The 15,676-nt window shown below is 40.3% G+C and overlaps 1 protein-coding gene across 8 annotated transcripts in view; it reads right to left on the reverse strand.

The window, feature by feature from the left end:
- ARHGEF6 (Rac/Cdc42 guanine nucleotide exchange factor 6) overlaps window positions 1–15,676 on the reverse strand; it is a 101,350-nt gene that overhangs the window by 39,795 nt on the left and 45,879 nt on the right. For all 8 annotated transcript variants that reach the window (XM_041741013.1, XM_041741015.1, XM_041741011.1 and 5 more), the window contains 2 exons: window positions 15,574–15,644; window positions 1,409–1,503 (listed from right to left, as the gene is read on the reverse strand). In XM_041741013.1, the coding sequence (XP_041596947.1) occupies window positions 1,409–1,503; window positions 15,574–15,644 (166 nt within the window). The remainder of the gene's footprint in view (window positions 1–1,408; window positions 1,504–15,573; window positions 15,645–15,676) is intronic.

Genomic DNA, 15,676 nt, shown 5'->3' on the forward strand with positions numbered 1-15,676 from the left:
GGTGCAGCTGGTCGAGTCTGGCCACTTACTGGCTGTGTGATGGGTACAGCAATAAGCCTCTGGACTTCAGTTTCCTTATTTGTTCAATGGGGATAGTCATTTCTTCCAGGGCACTAGACTCAATGATTCATTGAGGTTCCTTCCATTCAGCTCTAAGAAGTATGATTCACAGGATTAACTTCATGTTTTACATAATAATAACAAAAGACACTTTGTTGTTGATCATGTTTCAATGCTTACAAAACACAGGAATACAAAATCCTTTCATACCGAAGTTAAGATTCCCATAGTGCCATGGAAAATAACCAACTGGGAAATTTAGCAAGACCTTATGCCTTAGCAAACATGATTTGGAAAAAAAAAAAAGGGAGGAAAAAAATCACAAAATATGTTAAATTTATTTAAGCCTGAAGTCCAATAGCTGAGGCAGCTGTCCAGCGAAAGTAAACTCTTACTGAGGGGAAGGAGGAGGCTTTTGTCCTGCAGTTTAAGGGCCTGTGGCTCAATTTTCTATTTGACTTATAGATCATAATCTCTAGTAAAGTGTAATCAATTAAAATAAAAACACAAACAAATGCAGTTAGCCACTATTTGTTAAATAGGCCACGCCTACAAGCACAAAAAAAATGGTCAATGTTTTTCTTTTGTGAAAATGAAGTTTTCAATTCAAGCTCCAGACATTTCTAAGACCAGAATAAGGTTTGAGTATTTTATTTAAAACAAACACACAGGGCAGCCTGGGTGGCTCAGCAGTTTCAGCCCAGGGCGTGATCCCAGAGACCTGGGATCGAGTCCCACATCGGGCTCCCCGCATGGAGCCTGCTTCTCCCTCTGCCTGTGTCTCCGCCTCTCTCTGTGTGTCTCTATGAATAAATAAATAAATAATATTTAAAAAAATAAAACAAACACACAAACATTTTAACAGTTCTATCATTCTCTTTGGTCTGAATGAAATACGACCTCGAGGTGCCCTTAACAAACATTCACAAAATGCCACATGCTTTCCCTTCTCAGACCATGGGGAAGAGTTTCTGCCCCGGCAAGCAAAGGTCAGGGGGAGCACAAAACTTTCCAGTTTATATGTTTTCTGCATAAAAACACTAGCAGGATCCGTGTGTGCAAGGTAAAACTGCACATATCACTTTTAAAACATACAAGATAAAAACTGCGACAGACAGAAATGCGGATGTGCTCATTCCTTCCACAGGCAAAAGAGAAAGAAAGCCAAGCTCTCCAACAGCAACATCTTGTGTAATTTCCGTTGCCCTGACCGTGTTCTTGGCAACCTGTGATCTGTGGAAATTCTTCTAAAGGGCAAAATCAATTATTCAGTGACATAAGAGCAATAACTCTGGATGCTGACATTATCTTGCTTTATTTAGCAAGGGGTTTAAAATGTAAATCTTACTTGTTATTGGACTGCAGGGGTCTTAAATAAGTGACAAGTAGAGACTGAAGTTCTTTAGCATAATCCTTTTCAGTGTCCAAAATGTTCTGTAACACCTATGGAGAAACAAAGGTCAAGGTCAAGCTCTTGTATTTCTCAGGACAGTCGAAGGTAAGATATAGCTTGAGATCTTTTCATCAAATTACTAGGCTAGCACTGTAAGAAGCACAAAATCTGAATGCATTTTGTTTCATTCTAGCAAACTACCTTAATAATTGCATGACAACTGGTTATACTGCATAATTCATATGAATACAATTTTTCACAGTTACTCATAACTGGAGGGACCTGGCCATTTACACAGCACTGTTGAGAATGCTTTCACATGCTCTAAATCATTTATCCTCGGGAAAGGCCTCAATTAACTAACAAAGGACCATATCCCATTTTATGGATGCGAATATAGAGACCAGTTACCTGAAGACATATGGATTCAATGTCAGGATAATTTCATGATAACTGATGTCAAAATACCACAAAAGGGATGCCTGGGTGGCCCAGCAAGTCATGTTCCAGTAAGATCTTTAGGGGACAAAATTTGAAGCCACAGTGAATTTTTACATGTTCCAGTAAGATCTTTAGGGGACAAAATCTGAAGCCACAGTGAATTTTTAAGTAGAGTTAAAACTGGTCTTTTAAGAAAGGTAAAAAGTACTAGTATGAACAATTCAGTAAGAAGAGGAAGCTGAAGTGTGAGGAATTTAACAAGGGGAATAATGAATTATAACCAAATGATAATAATTGGTTTTATATGAATAATAACCAAATTAAAATCCTTGAGGCAAAACAACCCATGTACAGTCTGTGATTTCTCTTGCCCTGTCAGTCCTAGGGGCCTGTCTCATTTTCCAGCCTCTTCTGGAGATACCTACAACCTACATTACCTACATTACAAGCTCCTAGAGCTCACCAAGCTACTCCTAATTTACTCAACAGAAATGTACTGTATGCCCACTCCATGCCAAATACCACATGGCCTGCAGGGAGTCTCCACTGTGTTTGCAGAGGATCACAAGACCATGTGAAACATTCTTAGCTAGGAGAGGCCCCTCAGGCAACCAGTGCTCCAGACATCTACTCACAGGACAATGCATGTTGATCTGCTTTTGAAAGATGGAGTGGACAGAGCCAGTGGAGACCCAGATAACTATGGGCTTTGGGGTAACAACCAGACTGGCAGGTGGTCATCGAGGCTCTGCTACCAACTGACAGGTTGCTACAGTTTTAAGGTTTCACTCGCCTCACCTCAGATTGTGACATTTCACCTACCTCAGGGACCATTGTGAAGAGGGACTGAGACACTACACAGGTGGGTGCTTAGTGAGCAGGATACAGTCTTGCCAATGTAAGGTGTTACAAAAAGGTTTCTCCGTGGCAGCACTACTGACATTTCGGACCAGACAACTCTGCTGTGAGGGGCTGCCCTGTGCATTATGGGGGTGTTGAGCAGCATCCCCAGCCTCTACTCACTAGATGCCAGTTGCACGCCACTCCTCCATCCAGTATGGCAACCGAACACATGTCCAGATGTTGCCAAATGCCACCTGAAGGACGATATGGCCTGGTTGAGAATCTCTGGGGTAGAGGCCACAAGCCACAGCATGGCTTCAAAAGCGAGAGCTTAAGTCATACTCCCCCCTCTCCAGTCACTCATGTCTCCTTTCAGTTCCCCTATTCCTCAGAAACTACTCTCAAAAGGTGTAGATGTAAATAAACCCCAGGGCCTGGAGGCACTGACACTCTCTGAAATTAATCCAGTGACTGAATAGAAATGACTCCCCCCCCATAGAAAGCTGAAGCACCACAAAGGAAATTGGCAACTATCTTGAGATGAACAAAAAAGAAAACACAACATAAAAAACCTCACAGGATGCAGTTAAAGCAGACAAATATATAGCTGTAAATGTCCATATGGAAAAAGAAGAAAGAGGACTTCTGGTTTCTGGTCCAGCATTTAAGCAGTGTAGACGTCATTACCCCATCATAACCATAAGTAAATAGCTAAACTAACTGGGGAAAAAAACCCACTTAAATTTTCTTATATCTGTCAAGGAATTGAGGCCACAGGGGAAAATGTCTCTCCCAAACTGGAGAGACAAACAGGAAGATACACAAAATCAAAACTTGCTGGCACAGAAATCCATGAGCAGAGGCCTATGTGGAAATCAGGAGCAGGGCAGGACAACTTGAGCTGTAACTGAACTGCTGGGGGCACAGGGTGGACAAGTCTGAGAGTTCAGACCTCCAGGGAGCCCAGTCACAGAGCAGCACACTCACCTTTTGTTATATGTCCAGTGGCTCTACCAGGCTGTCACAGTAAAGATAGGAAGAAAATCTCCCTCCTGCTTCAGAAGTGGGAAAGGAAAGGTGGCCATTTTGGAAATACACCAGAGCATTCTGTCCACCCTGACAAGGTCTGCCCTCAAGAGAGAAACTATTTGACCAGGGTCTAACTTTTTAGGTCTTTACCAGAGCCAAACCTCACAAGAAGAAGGGAAATACCTACCCCAGCTCCCTCCAGCCTTCCTGTCCCCCCCTAAAAGAGTAAAACAACCTGGGAAGCACTGGTGAAGTTTACAATCTAGAGACATAAGCATACCGAAAGACTTAGACTTGATCATTGGACTTCAGAAAACCTCCCCAGCCCCCACACCTCACCATCCTACTACTGCAATTCCTTTTACACAGTATGTCACATTTGGCTTCCAACAAAAAGTTATAAGGCATACTAAAAGGCAAAAAACATAGTTTGAAGAAACAGAGAAAACACTGGAACCACAGTCAGGAATGGCAGGAATGTTGGAATCATGAGACTAGGATTTTAGAATGACTATGAGTAATATGCTAAGAGCTCTAATGAAAGTAGACAACAGGGGATCCCTGGGTGGTGCAGCGGTTTGGCGCCTGCCTTTGGCCCAGGGCGCGATCCTGGAGACCCGGGATCGAATCCCACATCAGGCTCCCGGTGCATGGAGCCTGCTTCTCCCTCCGCCTGTGTCTCTGCCTCTCTCTCTCTCTGTGACTATCATAAATAAATAAAAAAATGTAAAAAAAGAAAGTAGACAACATACAAGAACAAATGGGTATTGTAAGCAGAAAGATAGAAATACTTAGGATGAAAATGAAATGGTAGTGATCCAAAACACTAACAGAAATGAAGAATGCCTTTGATGGGCTCATTAGTACACTGGACCACCAAGAAAAGAATCTCTGAGCTTGTGGATATGTCGATAGAAAATTTTGAAACTGAAAAGCAAACAGAAAAAAAAGACAAAAAAAAAAAAGAAACAGAATACCTACAAACTGTGGGATAACATATGTTTAATCAGAATGCCAAAAGAGGAAGAAGGGGAGAAAAGGACAGAATACTTGAAACAACAATGATAGAATTTTTCCAAATTAATGTCAAACACTAAATGACAGTTCCAGGAAGCTCAGAGAAAATTGGCAGGATGAATGCCAAAGACAAACCCACCTACGCATAATCATATTCAAAGTACAGAAAAGGCAAAGATAAAGAAAAAAATCCTAAAAGAAGCCAGAGGGAAATAAAAATCCAGCTTACCTATAGAGGGGCTAAGATAAGAATTATATCCAACGTATTCTCAGAAACCATATAAGAAGAGGGCAGTGGAGAGAAATATTTAAAGTGTTGAGAAAAAAACATCCCACCAACCTAGAATTCTGTACCCTGTGAAATTTTCTTTTAAAACTCAAGAAAAAATAAAGGCTTTCTCAGCCATACAAAGATTGAGGGAATTTGTTTCCAACAGACCTGCCTTGGAAGAAATGTTTCAAAAAAGGTTCTTCAGAGAGGAGGAAAATGCTATAGTTCAGAGACCCAGATCTACATAAGGAAAGAATGAGAGAAGAAATAAGTAAAGATAAAATAAAAACTCTAAATTTTTGTATTATTAATTGATGTAACAGATATATGCTTATATGCTTGCATATAGATAAGCGTATATGATTTTAAAATTTTGTATTTATTATCTTTAAATTTAAATTCAATTTGCCAACATATACTATAACACCCAGTATGCTTATGTATAATTGAAATGAATGACAGCAAAGATACGAGGGATGGGAGGGAGGAATTAGAAATACTCTGTTATTATAAGGTACTCACACTACCTGTGAAGTAGTATACTACTATCTTTGGACTAGTTCTAAATATACATTGCAAACTCTAGGTCAACCACTGAAAAAAGTAAAAAGAAAATTCTAGAAAGATACAAACTACCAAAACTGACTCACAAAAGGAATAGAAAGTCTCAACAGCTATAACAAATAAAGACATTGAATAAGCATTCAAAACAATTCCCATAAATTAAAGCCTAGGATGAGATGGCTTTTCTGGTTGATTCTACCAAAAGTTGAAAGAATTCATATAAATCCTTCACAAATTCTCAAAATATTGGAAAAGAAGAGAGTAGAAGCTACACTTCCCAATTCCAAAACATACTACAAAGATACAATAACAAGATAGTTTAGTACTGGTATAGGATAGATATATAGATCAGTGGAGTAGAATTGAGAGTCCAAAAATAAACCTATAAACTGATTTTTGACAAATGTGCCAAGACCATTCAGTAGAGAAAGAACAGTCTTTTCAACACATGGTGCACGGACCACTGGATGGCTATATGCAAAAGAATGTGCACCTCAACTTTATAATATATACAAAAATTAACTTAAAATGGACTCAAGACTTAAAACTATCAAACTTTTAGAAGAGAATTGAGGAGGAAATCTTCATGACTTTGGATTTGACACCAAATCACAAGCAACAAGAGAAAAAGTACATAAATTGGAATTCATAAAAATTAAAAACTTTTGTGTGTCAGAGGACATTATCAGGAAAGTGAAAGACAAGCCACAGGATGGGAGAAATATTTACAAGTCATATATCTGAAAAGGGTCTAGTATCCAGAATATATAAAAAACTCTAACAACTGAATAGTAAAAATAATTACTTGAAAGTTGGCTAAGGATTTGAATAGCCACAGTTTTACGATATGACCCAGCAGTTCAATTCCTAGAGAAATGAAAACAAATGTCCACACAAAAATCTGCAAGTGAATCTTCATAGAGCATTATATTTTTAGGATTTATTTATTTGAGAGTGAGAGAGAAAACACAAGCAGGGAAGAGGGGCAGAGAGAGAGGGAGAAGCAGATTCCCCACTAAGTAGGGAGCCGGACTCAGTGCTTGATCCCAGGATCCCAGGATCATGACTCAAGACAAAGGCAGGTGCTCAACTGAGCCACCCAGGTGCCCCATTCACAGAGCTATATTAGTAACAACCAAAAAGTGGATACAATCCAAAGGTCCATAAACTGATGAATAGATAAACATAACCTAGTGTATCTATACAATGGAATATTAGCCATAAAAAGAAAGAAGTACTAGTAAATTCTACAACATGAACGAACCATGAAAATAATATGCTAAGTGAAAGAAGCCAGACACAAAGGAACAAATATTGTATGATTCAGTTTATACATGTCCAGAATAGACAAAATCCATAGAGACAGAAAGTAGATTAGTGCTTCTCAAGGTCTGGAGGAAGTGATTGCTAATAGGTACAGGGTTTCTTTTTAAAAATTTTTCACTTAAATTCAATTTAGTTAACATATACTGTATTATAACTTCAGAGGTAGAATTTAGGGATTCATCAGTTGTATATAACACCCAGTGCTCAGGGGCACCTGGGTGGCTAAGTGGTTGAGTGTCTACCTCTGACTCAGGTTGTGTTCCCAGGGTCCCGGGATTGAGTCCTGTATTGGGCTCCCTACAGGCAGCCTGCTTCTCCCTTTGCTTATGTCTCTGCCTCTGTGTGTGTGTGTGTCTTTCATGAATAAATAAATAAAATAAAATCTTAAAAAAACACCCAGTGCTCATTCCATCAAGTGCCCTCCTTAATGCCCATCACCCAGTTACCCCATCCCCCCCTTCCCTCTGTCAACCCTCAGTATGTTTCCTAGAGTTAAGAATTTCTTTTTTTTCTTAGAGTTAAGAATTTCTTTTTTTTCTTAGAGTTAAGAATTTCTTAGTTTGTCTCCCTCACTGATTTTGTCTTATTTTACTTTCCCCATCTTCTCCATTGTTCATTGGTTTTGTTTCTTAAGTCCCACATACGAATGAAATCATTTGGTATTTGTCTTTCTCTGACTGACTTACTTTACTTAGCATAATGCCCTCTAGTTCTACCCATGTCATTGCAAATGGCAATATTTATTTCATTCTTTTTGATGGCTGAGCAATATTCCATTGTGTATATATACCATGCCTTCTTTGCCCACTCATCTGTCGATGGACACCTGGGCTCTTTCCATAGCTCAGCCATTGTGGACATTGCTGCTATGGGTACAGGGTTTATAACTGGGGTGATGAGGTGATGAAAATATTGTAAAATCAGACTGGTGATTGTCACATAACTATTAACTTATTAAAAATCAGTAAATTATACAGCTTAAAATGGTGAGTTTTGTGGTATGTAAATTATATGTCAATGAAGCCATTTTAAAAAGTCAAAGCACACATTTTGCATCTGCTAATAGAAATTCTTTCTGATTTTCCTCTTGGACTCCAAGTCCTTATCCAAGAGAGTGTCCTTCCAAACTCAAATTTGTCCATCATAGAGCTCTCTGCCCAGCTGGGCCACTGTTCAAAGCATGCAGTACCCCAGCTCCTCACCTATATGCATGCTCAGCACTAATATTCATTTTATATTCTTAGAAATGGAGAGAACTGCACCAGAATTCAGCAGTATCATCTTTTATTAAGGAAGAGGTAAAACATATATATGCATACTGCTTTATTAACAATATTTATTTTTCTATAGAATTTGTATTGAGGGAGGGGAAAAAGGATGGTAGCAAGCCTTCCTGCTCATGTTCAGGAAGGAATGAAGTCATCTCATCATCTCCTTTTGTTCACATTTCTCTAAAAAGACTGCGTCTGGAAATGAGCCATCCCACATCCTCACCTTCCTCTTAAGCGCTGTTGCCTATAACTGCCACCCTACCCAAATTGCAATGTCTGCTGAAAACAAGAAAAAATAAATAAAAAATCAAACTAGATCCAGTCATTCATTGCCTGAAGGGAATTTTTAAATTAGAAAAGTCAGTCATATTTACATTATACAATGTGATTTTTAAAACAATGCTGCTTTAATCTGTCCTCCCTCTCACCACTGAAACAGCTTTATTATTTCAACTTCCTTTCAAATGCTATCATCTGGGGCTTCTTTTAAAGATATCACTAAGATTTTGAAAGAGAGAGAGAGAGAGAGAGAGAGAAGAAAAGAAGAAGAAATCACTAAGATTTTGCAAGAAAGGTGCTAACTGTCCTGCTCCAGTAGGTATATTTGTGAGGTGAGGCAGGACACTTTGTAGGAGTTCCATTCCTGTTGGAACCACTAGCTTGGGACACACAGAACACAAAGGTAACAAAGGCAAGGAGACACCTCCTGCTGCTTCTCAATGACTCCTCGAGAGCTACACCAAAAATCTTTTTAACTCATATCGCTGTAAGTTTTGAGGGTGGCTGAATGCTGACTTTACAAAACTGAATTGACAAAGGTGGTCAATGAATCCTTCATTAAATAATGCAAAAAAAATTGAACGGTAACGTATTAGATAGTTCTGCCCTTGCTGTGGTCTGATTAGTAGAAACACTCTTCTGGGTGGATGCTTGGGATTCTTTCCCAAATTCATCTGGACTTTCATTGCTTTCCTCAATCTCAAAAGACCAACTGATGAACTTCTGATACTGGTTCTTTATTTTGCAGGCCACAGGGCATCTACTGTAAAAGGATAAAAAGGGAAGCAGACAGAGAAGGCTATGTGTTCCCAAACAGAAGGCCTCAGATGGCAAGGGGTTTGGCAAGCCAACCAACTTCAGAGCAGTACAGTTTGATCGAAATGAAACCCATTCAAACTGCTAAAATAGACTGCATCCAGACATTGCCTTTGCCTCCCTGACTGTCTCCACAAGGGTAACTGAGTATCCTTTTGCTCCATTAACCTTTGACTAAATTCAGAATAAGACAGATGGGGAGAAGCCATAGAAAAAGAGGTGGAGGCCTTTTGTACCTCTATCCTGGGCTATTGATTCTCCAATAAAATGTATTTCCCACATTTCCTGGGAAGGCTTTAGAGTGAGTTCATTTTTATAACTCTTTCTTCCAAAGGGAAAGAGTCATAGAGTATGAAGGAATTATTTTAAGAGGTGAAAATGCATAAACACAAAGGCTGAAAATAGAGAAAGGTCCAATGATCACAGAAGATTATAATGGCCTCAGGAAACCTTAAAGCAAAGACGTCATAGTATAGGAATTCTGAGATAATTATGATGCCCGTAAGAATGAGTTCATGTTGATAAAGTCCTGTGGGACCTAAAAAGGCGACCTATTCCTGTATTTATGTAATATTTGACTTATATGCTTACATTCAAATGCAGTGACTGATTTCACACCTCCAGGTCCCTGGCTTTCATGCAACAAGCAGCACTATCTCCCTATTGACAGACTATGCAAATGATGTCACCACCTCGACCTCCAGCCTTCAGATGGAAGATAAACAGCTGACCTCTGAACAACACAGGTTTGAACTGCACAGGTCCACTTATACGTGAATTCTTTTCAATAAGTGCAGTACAGGACTGTAAATGTATTTTTTCTTCCTTATGATTTTCTTAATAACATTTCCTTTTCTCCATCTTACCTTATTGTATGAATGCAGCATATGACACATATGACATGCAAAATATGTATTCATCGACTCTTCATGTTATCAGTGAAGCTTCCAGTAAATAGCAGGGTCTCAGTAAAGTTCTTGGGGAGTCGAAGGTTATACATGGATTTTTTTACTATGCAGGGGGTCAGCGACCCTAACCTCCGAGTTGTTCAAAGGTCAACTGTATATGGATGAGTAAGACAGGAAATGGGTAGGTAAGAAAAAAAAAGTACAGGGATACGGAGAAGGAATAAATGGATGGATGGATAAAGTAGTTTAGGTCGGTATATTAAAAAAGGGAAGGTGCGGGTACCTGGGTGGCTCAGTGGTTGAGCATTTGCCTTTAGCTCAGGTCATGATCCCAGGGTCCTAGGATTGAGTCCCGCATCGGGCTCCCTGTGGGGAGCCTCCTTCTCCCTCTGCCTATGTCTCTGCCTCTCTCTCTGTGTCTCTCATGAATAAGTAAAATCTCTAGGGCAGCCCTGGTGGCGCAGCGGTTTAGCGCCGCCTGTAGCCCAGGGCGTGATCCTGGAGACCCTGGATCGAGTCCCACGTCAGGCTCTCTGCATGGAGCCTGCTTCTCCCTCTGCCTGTGTCTCTGCCTCTCTCTCTCTCTCTCTCTCTCTCTCTCTCTCTCTGTGTGTCTCTATGAATAAATAAATAAAATCTTTTAAAAAATCTTTAAAAAAATTAAAAAGGGAAGGTGCACAGTGGATTTTTAGGACAGTGAAAATACTCTGTATGATAATATAATGATGGATGATACATGCCATTATACATTTGCCCGAACCCAAAGAATATACAAGACCAAGAGTGAGCCCTAATGTAAACTATGGACTTTGGATGATCATGATGTGAAAGTATAGATTCTTCAGTTGTCAAAAATACACTACTCTGGTGGGAGATGCTGGTGGTGGGTGAGGCTGTGCATGTGCGTGGCTGTGGGGGGTATATGAGAACTCTCTGTACCTTCCGCTCAATTTTGCTGCAAACCCCAAACTGCTCTATAAAATAAAGTATTAAAAAGAGGGGGGTAAGGAGTTGAAAAGCACTAGAAAGATAGAGAAAATTCAGGGTGGGAGAAAGTGGGCAGATAGATGAGTAAGAGAATAAATAGAGTAAGCAGAAAGCAGGCAGTAAGGGCAGATATTACAGGAGGTTTCCTGGGATTTTTGTGATGTCACATGCCACACACTCCCCACCTTTCCTACTGAGTGTAGGCTCTTTAAGACATACCCTTTAGGCATCTGCCACAAGTAACCGTGAAGTAGAAGAAAACTAGAGAAAAAAATAAATAATGCTGGCCATTACAGATTGAGTTTTCCTGTTTGGATGTAGGGAGACACCATCTCTCCCTCTGCAGATGGATGCTAGCATGCAGAATTGAATGTTCGGATCACTGCATATGGCAGCACAAAGGACAGCATTCTTCCCGTGTGCCACACTGGTTGCAGTGAATAAAGCACTGCAGCTTCCCAGGGGCATTTTGATGGGTGAAGAAGAGAGTCCTATCCACTCTGTGACCTGAGGGGAGGGACTGCAGGCGTGCACATTCCTGCCTGGTCGGATGTGCCTGTATAGTCCCGCTGCCCCAATTCCCTTTCAGCTGTTCTCTGCTTATCTAGGTCTGGACATGACTGAGTCTCGTCTTCCACTGAACCTTTCCCTTGCTGGGTTCTCCAACTTCAGTTTAGTGAGCTTCAGAATCGCCTGTGGGGGGTGGTAGGGGTGAGGAAGGGGCTGCAGGTTTCCTGAGCTCTGCGGCCAGAGATTCTCAGGAAGAGTAAGTCAGGTGTGGGGCCCATAACCTGTACGTTTAACAAGCTCCCCGGGGGCTTCTGATGCACAAGACCTCAAGCACAGTGTAAGGAACCCATCTTAGGACACTTTTATAATGTGACATCTCTGCCACATGCCTTACACTATCACGTCTGCCCCGCCTTCCCAGTGAGGCCATGGGTGCTAAGAGCTAAGTGCCACAACGCAAATTAAGCCTGATAACAAAGCCACTTGGATTCCTTTTTCTGTTCTTTATTTTTTCAGTTTTACTGAGGTACAACTGACCAATAAGAAGTATATATATTGGAGGTATATAACTTGATATTTTGATAGAAGTACACCTTGCGAAATGATCACCACAGTCAAGCTCATTAACAACCCTCCTCTCACATTACCATTTTCCTTTCTTGTTCCAATTGTTGCTGTTGTTCTTTATTTTTAAATACTTCCAAAAAAAAATAAAATAAAATAAATACTTCCTAGCACATAACATCGAGTTACATTTCAAATCAGATGTGCTACCCAAATTGCATCAAAGCCTGAGTAGGGCAGGAATCAGAAGATGATCCCTTGGAAACTTGAAAAGGGGGACACAATATCTACAGACTTGCAAATCCAAGAGGTCTCCTTCCCATGTTTTTAGGATGTGATGGTTAATTTTACATGTCATTTTACATATCAACCTCACTGGGTCACAAGGTACCTGGCTTAAACGTTATTTCTGGGTGTGTCTGTAGGGTCATTTTCAGGTAACATGAGCCCTTGAATTGGTAGTGATTAAAGCAGACTGCCCACCCCCAATGTGAGTGGGCATCACCCAATCTGTTGAGGGCCTGAATAGAACAAAAAGGGAGAGGGAAGGGGAATCATTCTCTCTGCCTGACTTCTTGAGCTGAAACATCAGTCTTCTCCTACCCTCAGACTAGAACTTACACCATTGGCTCTCCTGGTTCTCAGGCCTTTGGAAAATTTAATTTCTAGGAATCTACTCTATAGATCTTCATATACTTTGCCAACGTCCTATGATAAGATCTTCACTGCAGAACTGTTTATATAGCAGCAGGGAACTAGAAGTAATGCACACGAACTCCAATAGGAACTGGGAGATATAAATTGCAGGACATCCAGAATTTGTGTATAAGTATATATACGGTTTACATAGGCCCATAAGAATCACAGAGGTTAATGTGCCTTGGATAATCCCAACAACATTTTAAATCAGCAGAATCATTTATGTATATACCACCTTTTCTTTATCCATTCATCCATCAGTGCACACTTGGGCTGCTTCCATACCCTGGCTATTGTAAATAATGCTGCTATAAAAATAGGGGTGCATGTATCCCTTTGAATTAGTGTTTTTTGTATTCTTTGGGTAAATACCCAGTAGTGTGGTTGCTGGATCATAAAGTAGTTCTATTTTTAACTTTTTGAGATACACACACACACACACACACACACACACACACAGGAATATTAGCCACAAAAAAAGAATGAAATCTTGCCATTTGCAACATCATGGACGGAGCTGGAGAGTAATTATGCTAAGTTAAATACGTCAGTCAGAGAAAGACAAGTACCATCTGATTTCACTCATACGTGAAATTGAAGAAATAAAACAAATGAGGAAAGTAAAAAAAGAGAGAGAGAGAGGCAAGCCAAGAAACAGACTTGACCACAGAGAACAAACTGAGGCTTCCCGGGGCGGGGCGGGGAGAGGATGGGTGAAACAGATGATGGGGATTAAGGAGGGCACTTGTGATGAGCACCAGCTGATGTACAGAAGTGTTGAATCACTAAATTGTACACCTGAAACTAATAGCACACCATATGTTAACTCACTGGAATTTAAATAAAAACTAAAATAAATAAATAAATTGATAGAATCCACAGAAGCAGAGACAACTCCAAAGCAGCTCGATGGTATACTCCAAATCCACAGGGAAAAGAAGCTATGGTAGCATTTTCATCCCTCATTTGACTGCATCTTTTCTTTAAAAATTAAGTCACTTGTGGAGGGGCACCTGGGTAGCTCCATCGTTTAAGGGTCCGATTCTTGATTTTGGCCTAAGTCATGATCTCAGGGTCATGGGATCAAGCCCTGGGTCGGGCTCTATGCTTACTGGGAAGTTTACTTCTCTCTCTCCCTCTGCCCCTCCCCCCACTTGTGCAAATGGGTGTGTGTGTGCATGCTCTCTCTCTCTAAAATAATGAATAAATCTTTTTAAAAAATTAAATCACTGAGGTAGGGTGCCTGGGTGGCTCAGCTAAGTGTCACACTCTTGGTTTGGGCTCAGGCCATAATCTTAGGGTTGTGAGATGGAGTCCCTGTTGGGCCCTGCACTCAGTGCAGAATCTGCTTGAGATTCTCTCCCTCACCCTCTCCCACCACCTCTACCCCTCCCCAGGCCTGTGCATGCTCTCTCTCTCTCTCTCAAATAGATAGATAGATAGATAGATAGATAGATAGATAGATAGATAGATAGATAGATAGATAGATAATGTCTTAAAAAATTAAATCACTGGGGTCACTTGGAGGCTAAAAGAAATGATCACGAGGAAGGGAGAAGGGAGCCCAGCTCTGTTGGGTAATAGATTTTAACCCAATGTAAGAGGAAAATAGTGTAAATGTAAGAAGAAAAATAGTGACAAAATTGTCCCCTATGATTATTTTCCATGTCACCTATGAAGCTACTTCCTGAGTTTTCATGCCAACTATCGCCCGCCCACGTCATCATTATGGAGCAGATTCACTGAAGAGTGCAAATCTGTTTTCTGAAACGCAATGTATAGAGATGTTTAAAAACTATCCATGCACAAAATGAAAGCAGTATGCAGTCCAAATGCATATCCAATATTGGGGGAAAAGTGACACTATTTCAGCTGAGGTGGAGGATGATGACAAAGCTATCAGACAGGAAAACTTAGAGGTTATGATGACTTGACCTTTTCATTAGTGACTGGGCTAAGTCTGGAAAGTAGATATGAAAGAAAGCAGAGAGAAGATTGAGGAGAATAATATGATTTTTTTCAAATGAGAACTTATTTTGAATATTGCACATGCCCTATTTATAGCTAATAGATTTTGACATATCTGTGTTCAAGCCAGAGCCATTTAATTCCTTGCTTTTTGCCAAAGGGCAGTCTTCCCTTCAGGCTCTCCTCGAACACAAAGTTGATCATATTTCAGAGGACATCATAATGGATTGATTTATTCTAAAATAAAATCACAGTATGCAATCACTTAAAACTTACTGCTTAGAGGAACCTGGGAATTCACCTTCTAAATATTTGGTAAAGCTATATCTACTGCTGAATTTCCCCATGATGCCTACCTATGGACCAATTTCTCTTTTGGCACTGTTCAATAGGCCTTGCTCAGAATCACTGTACCATCTTTGAATTTTTCAGTATGGTGAATCTAAAACTTCTAGACATCTGTAAGAGGCCTACAAGCAGAAGAGCTTTACTGTAGCGCAGCTGACATGAGACCTTTGCAATACTTTACCCAGTCTCCCATAAGTGTTACTCGACACATCAGTGGCTCAGCCACTGAAAAGTTTCCATACAGTCAAGAAACTTTTTGGTTATGATCTGAACACTCACCACAGTATAATAGTTCTTGGTAAGTGGAGTTGTTTCAAATCCTTTGACAGCCTTGGGGGAGAGAGGTCTCTCTGTGAATGAAAGACATGTAAATTATGTTAAT

This window comes from Vulpes lagopus, chromosome X, assembly GCF_018345385.1.
Source record: "Vulpes lagopus strain Blue_001 chromosome X, ASM1834538v1, whole genome shotgun sequence".
Lineage (NCBI taxonomy): Eukaryota > Metazoa > Chordata > Mammalia > Carnivora > Canidae > Vulpes > Vulpes lagopus.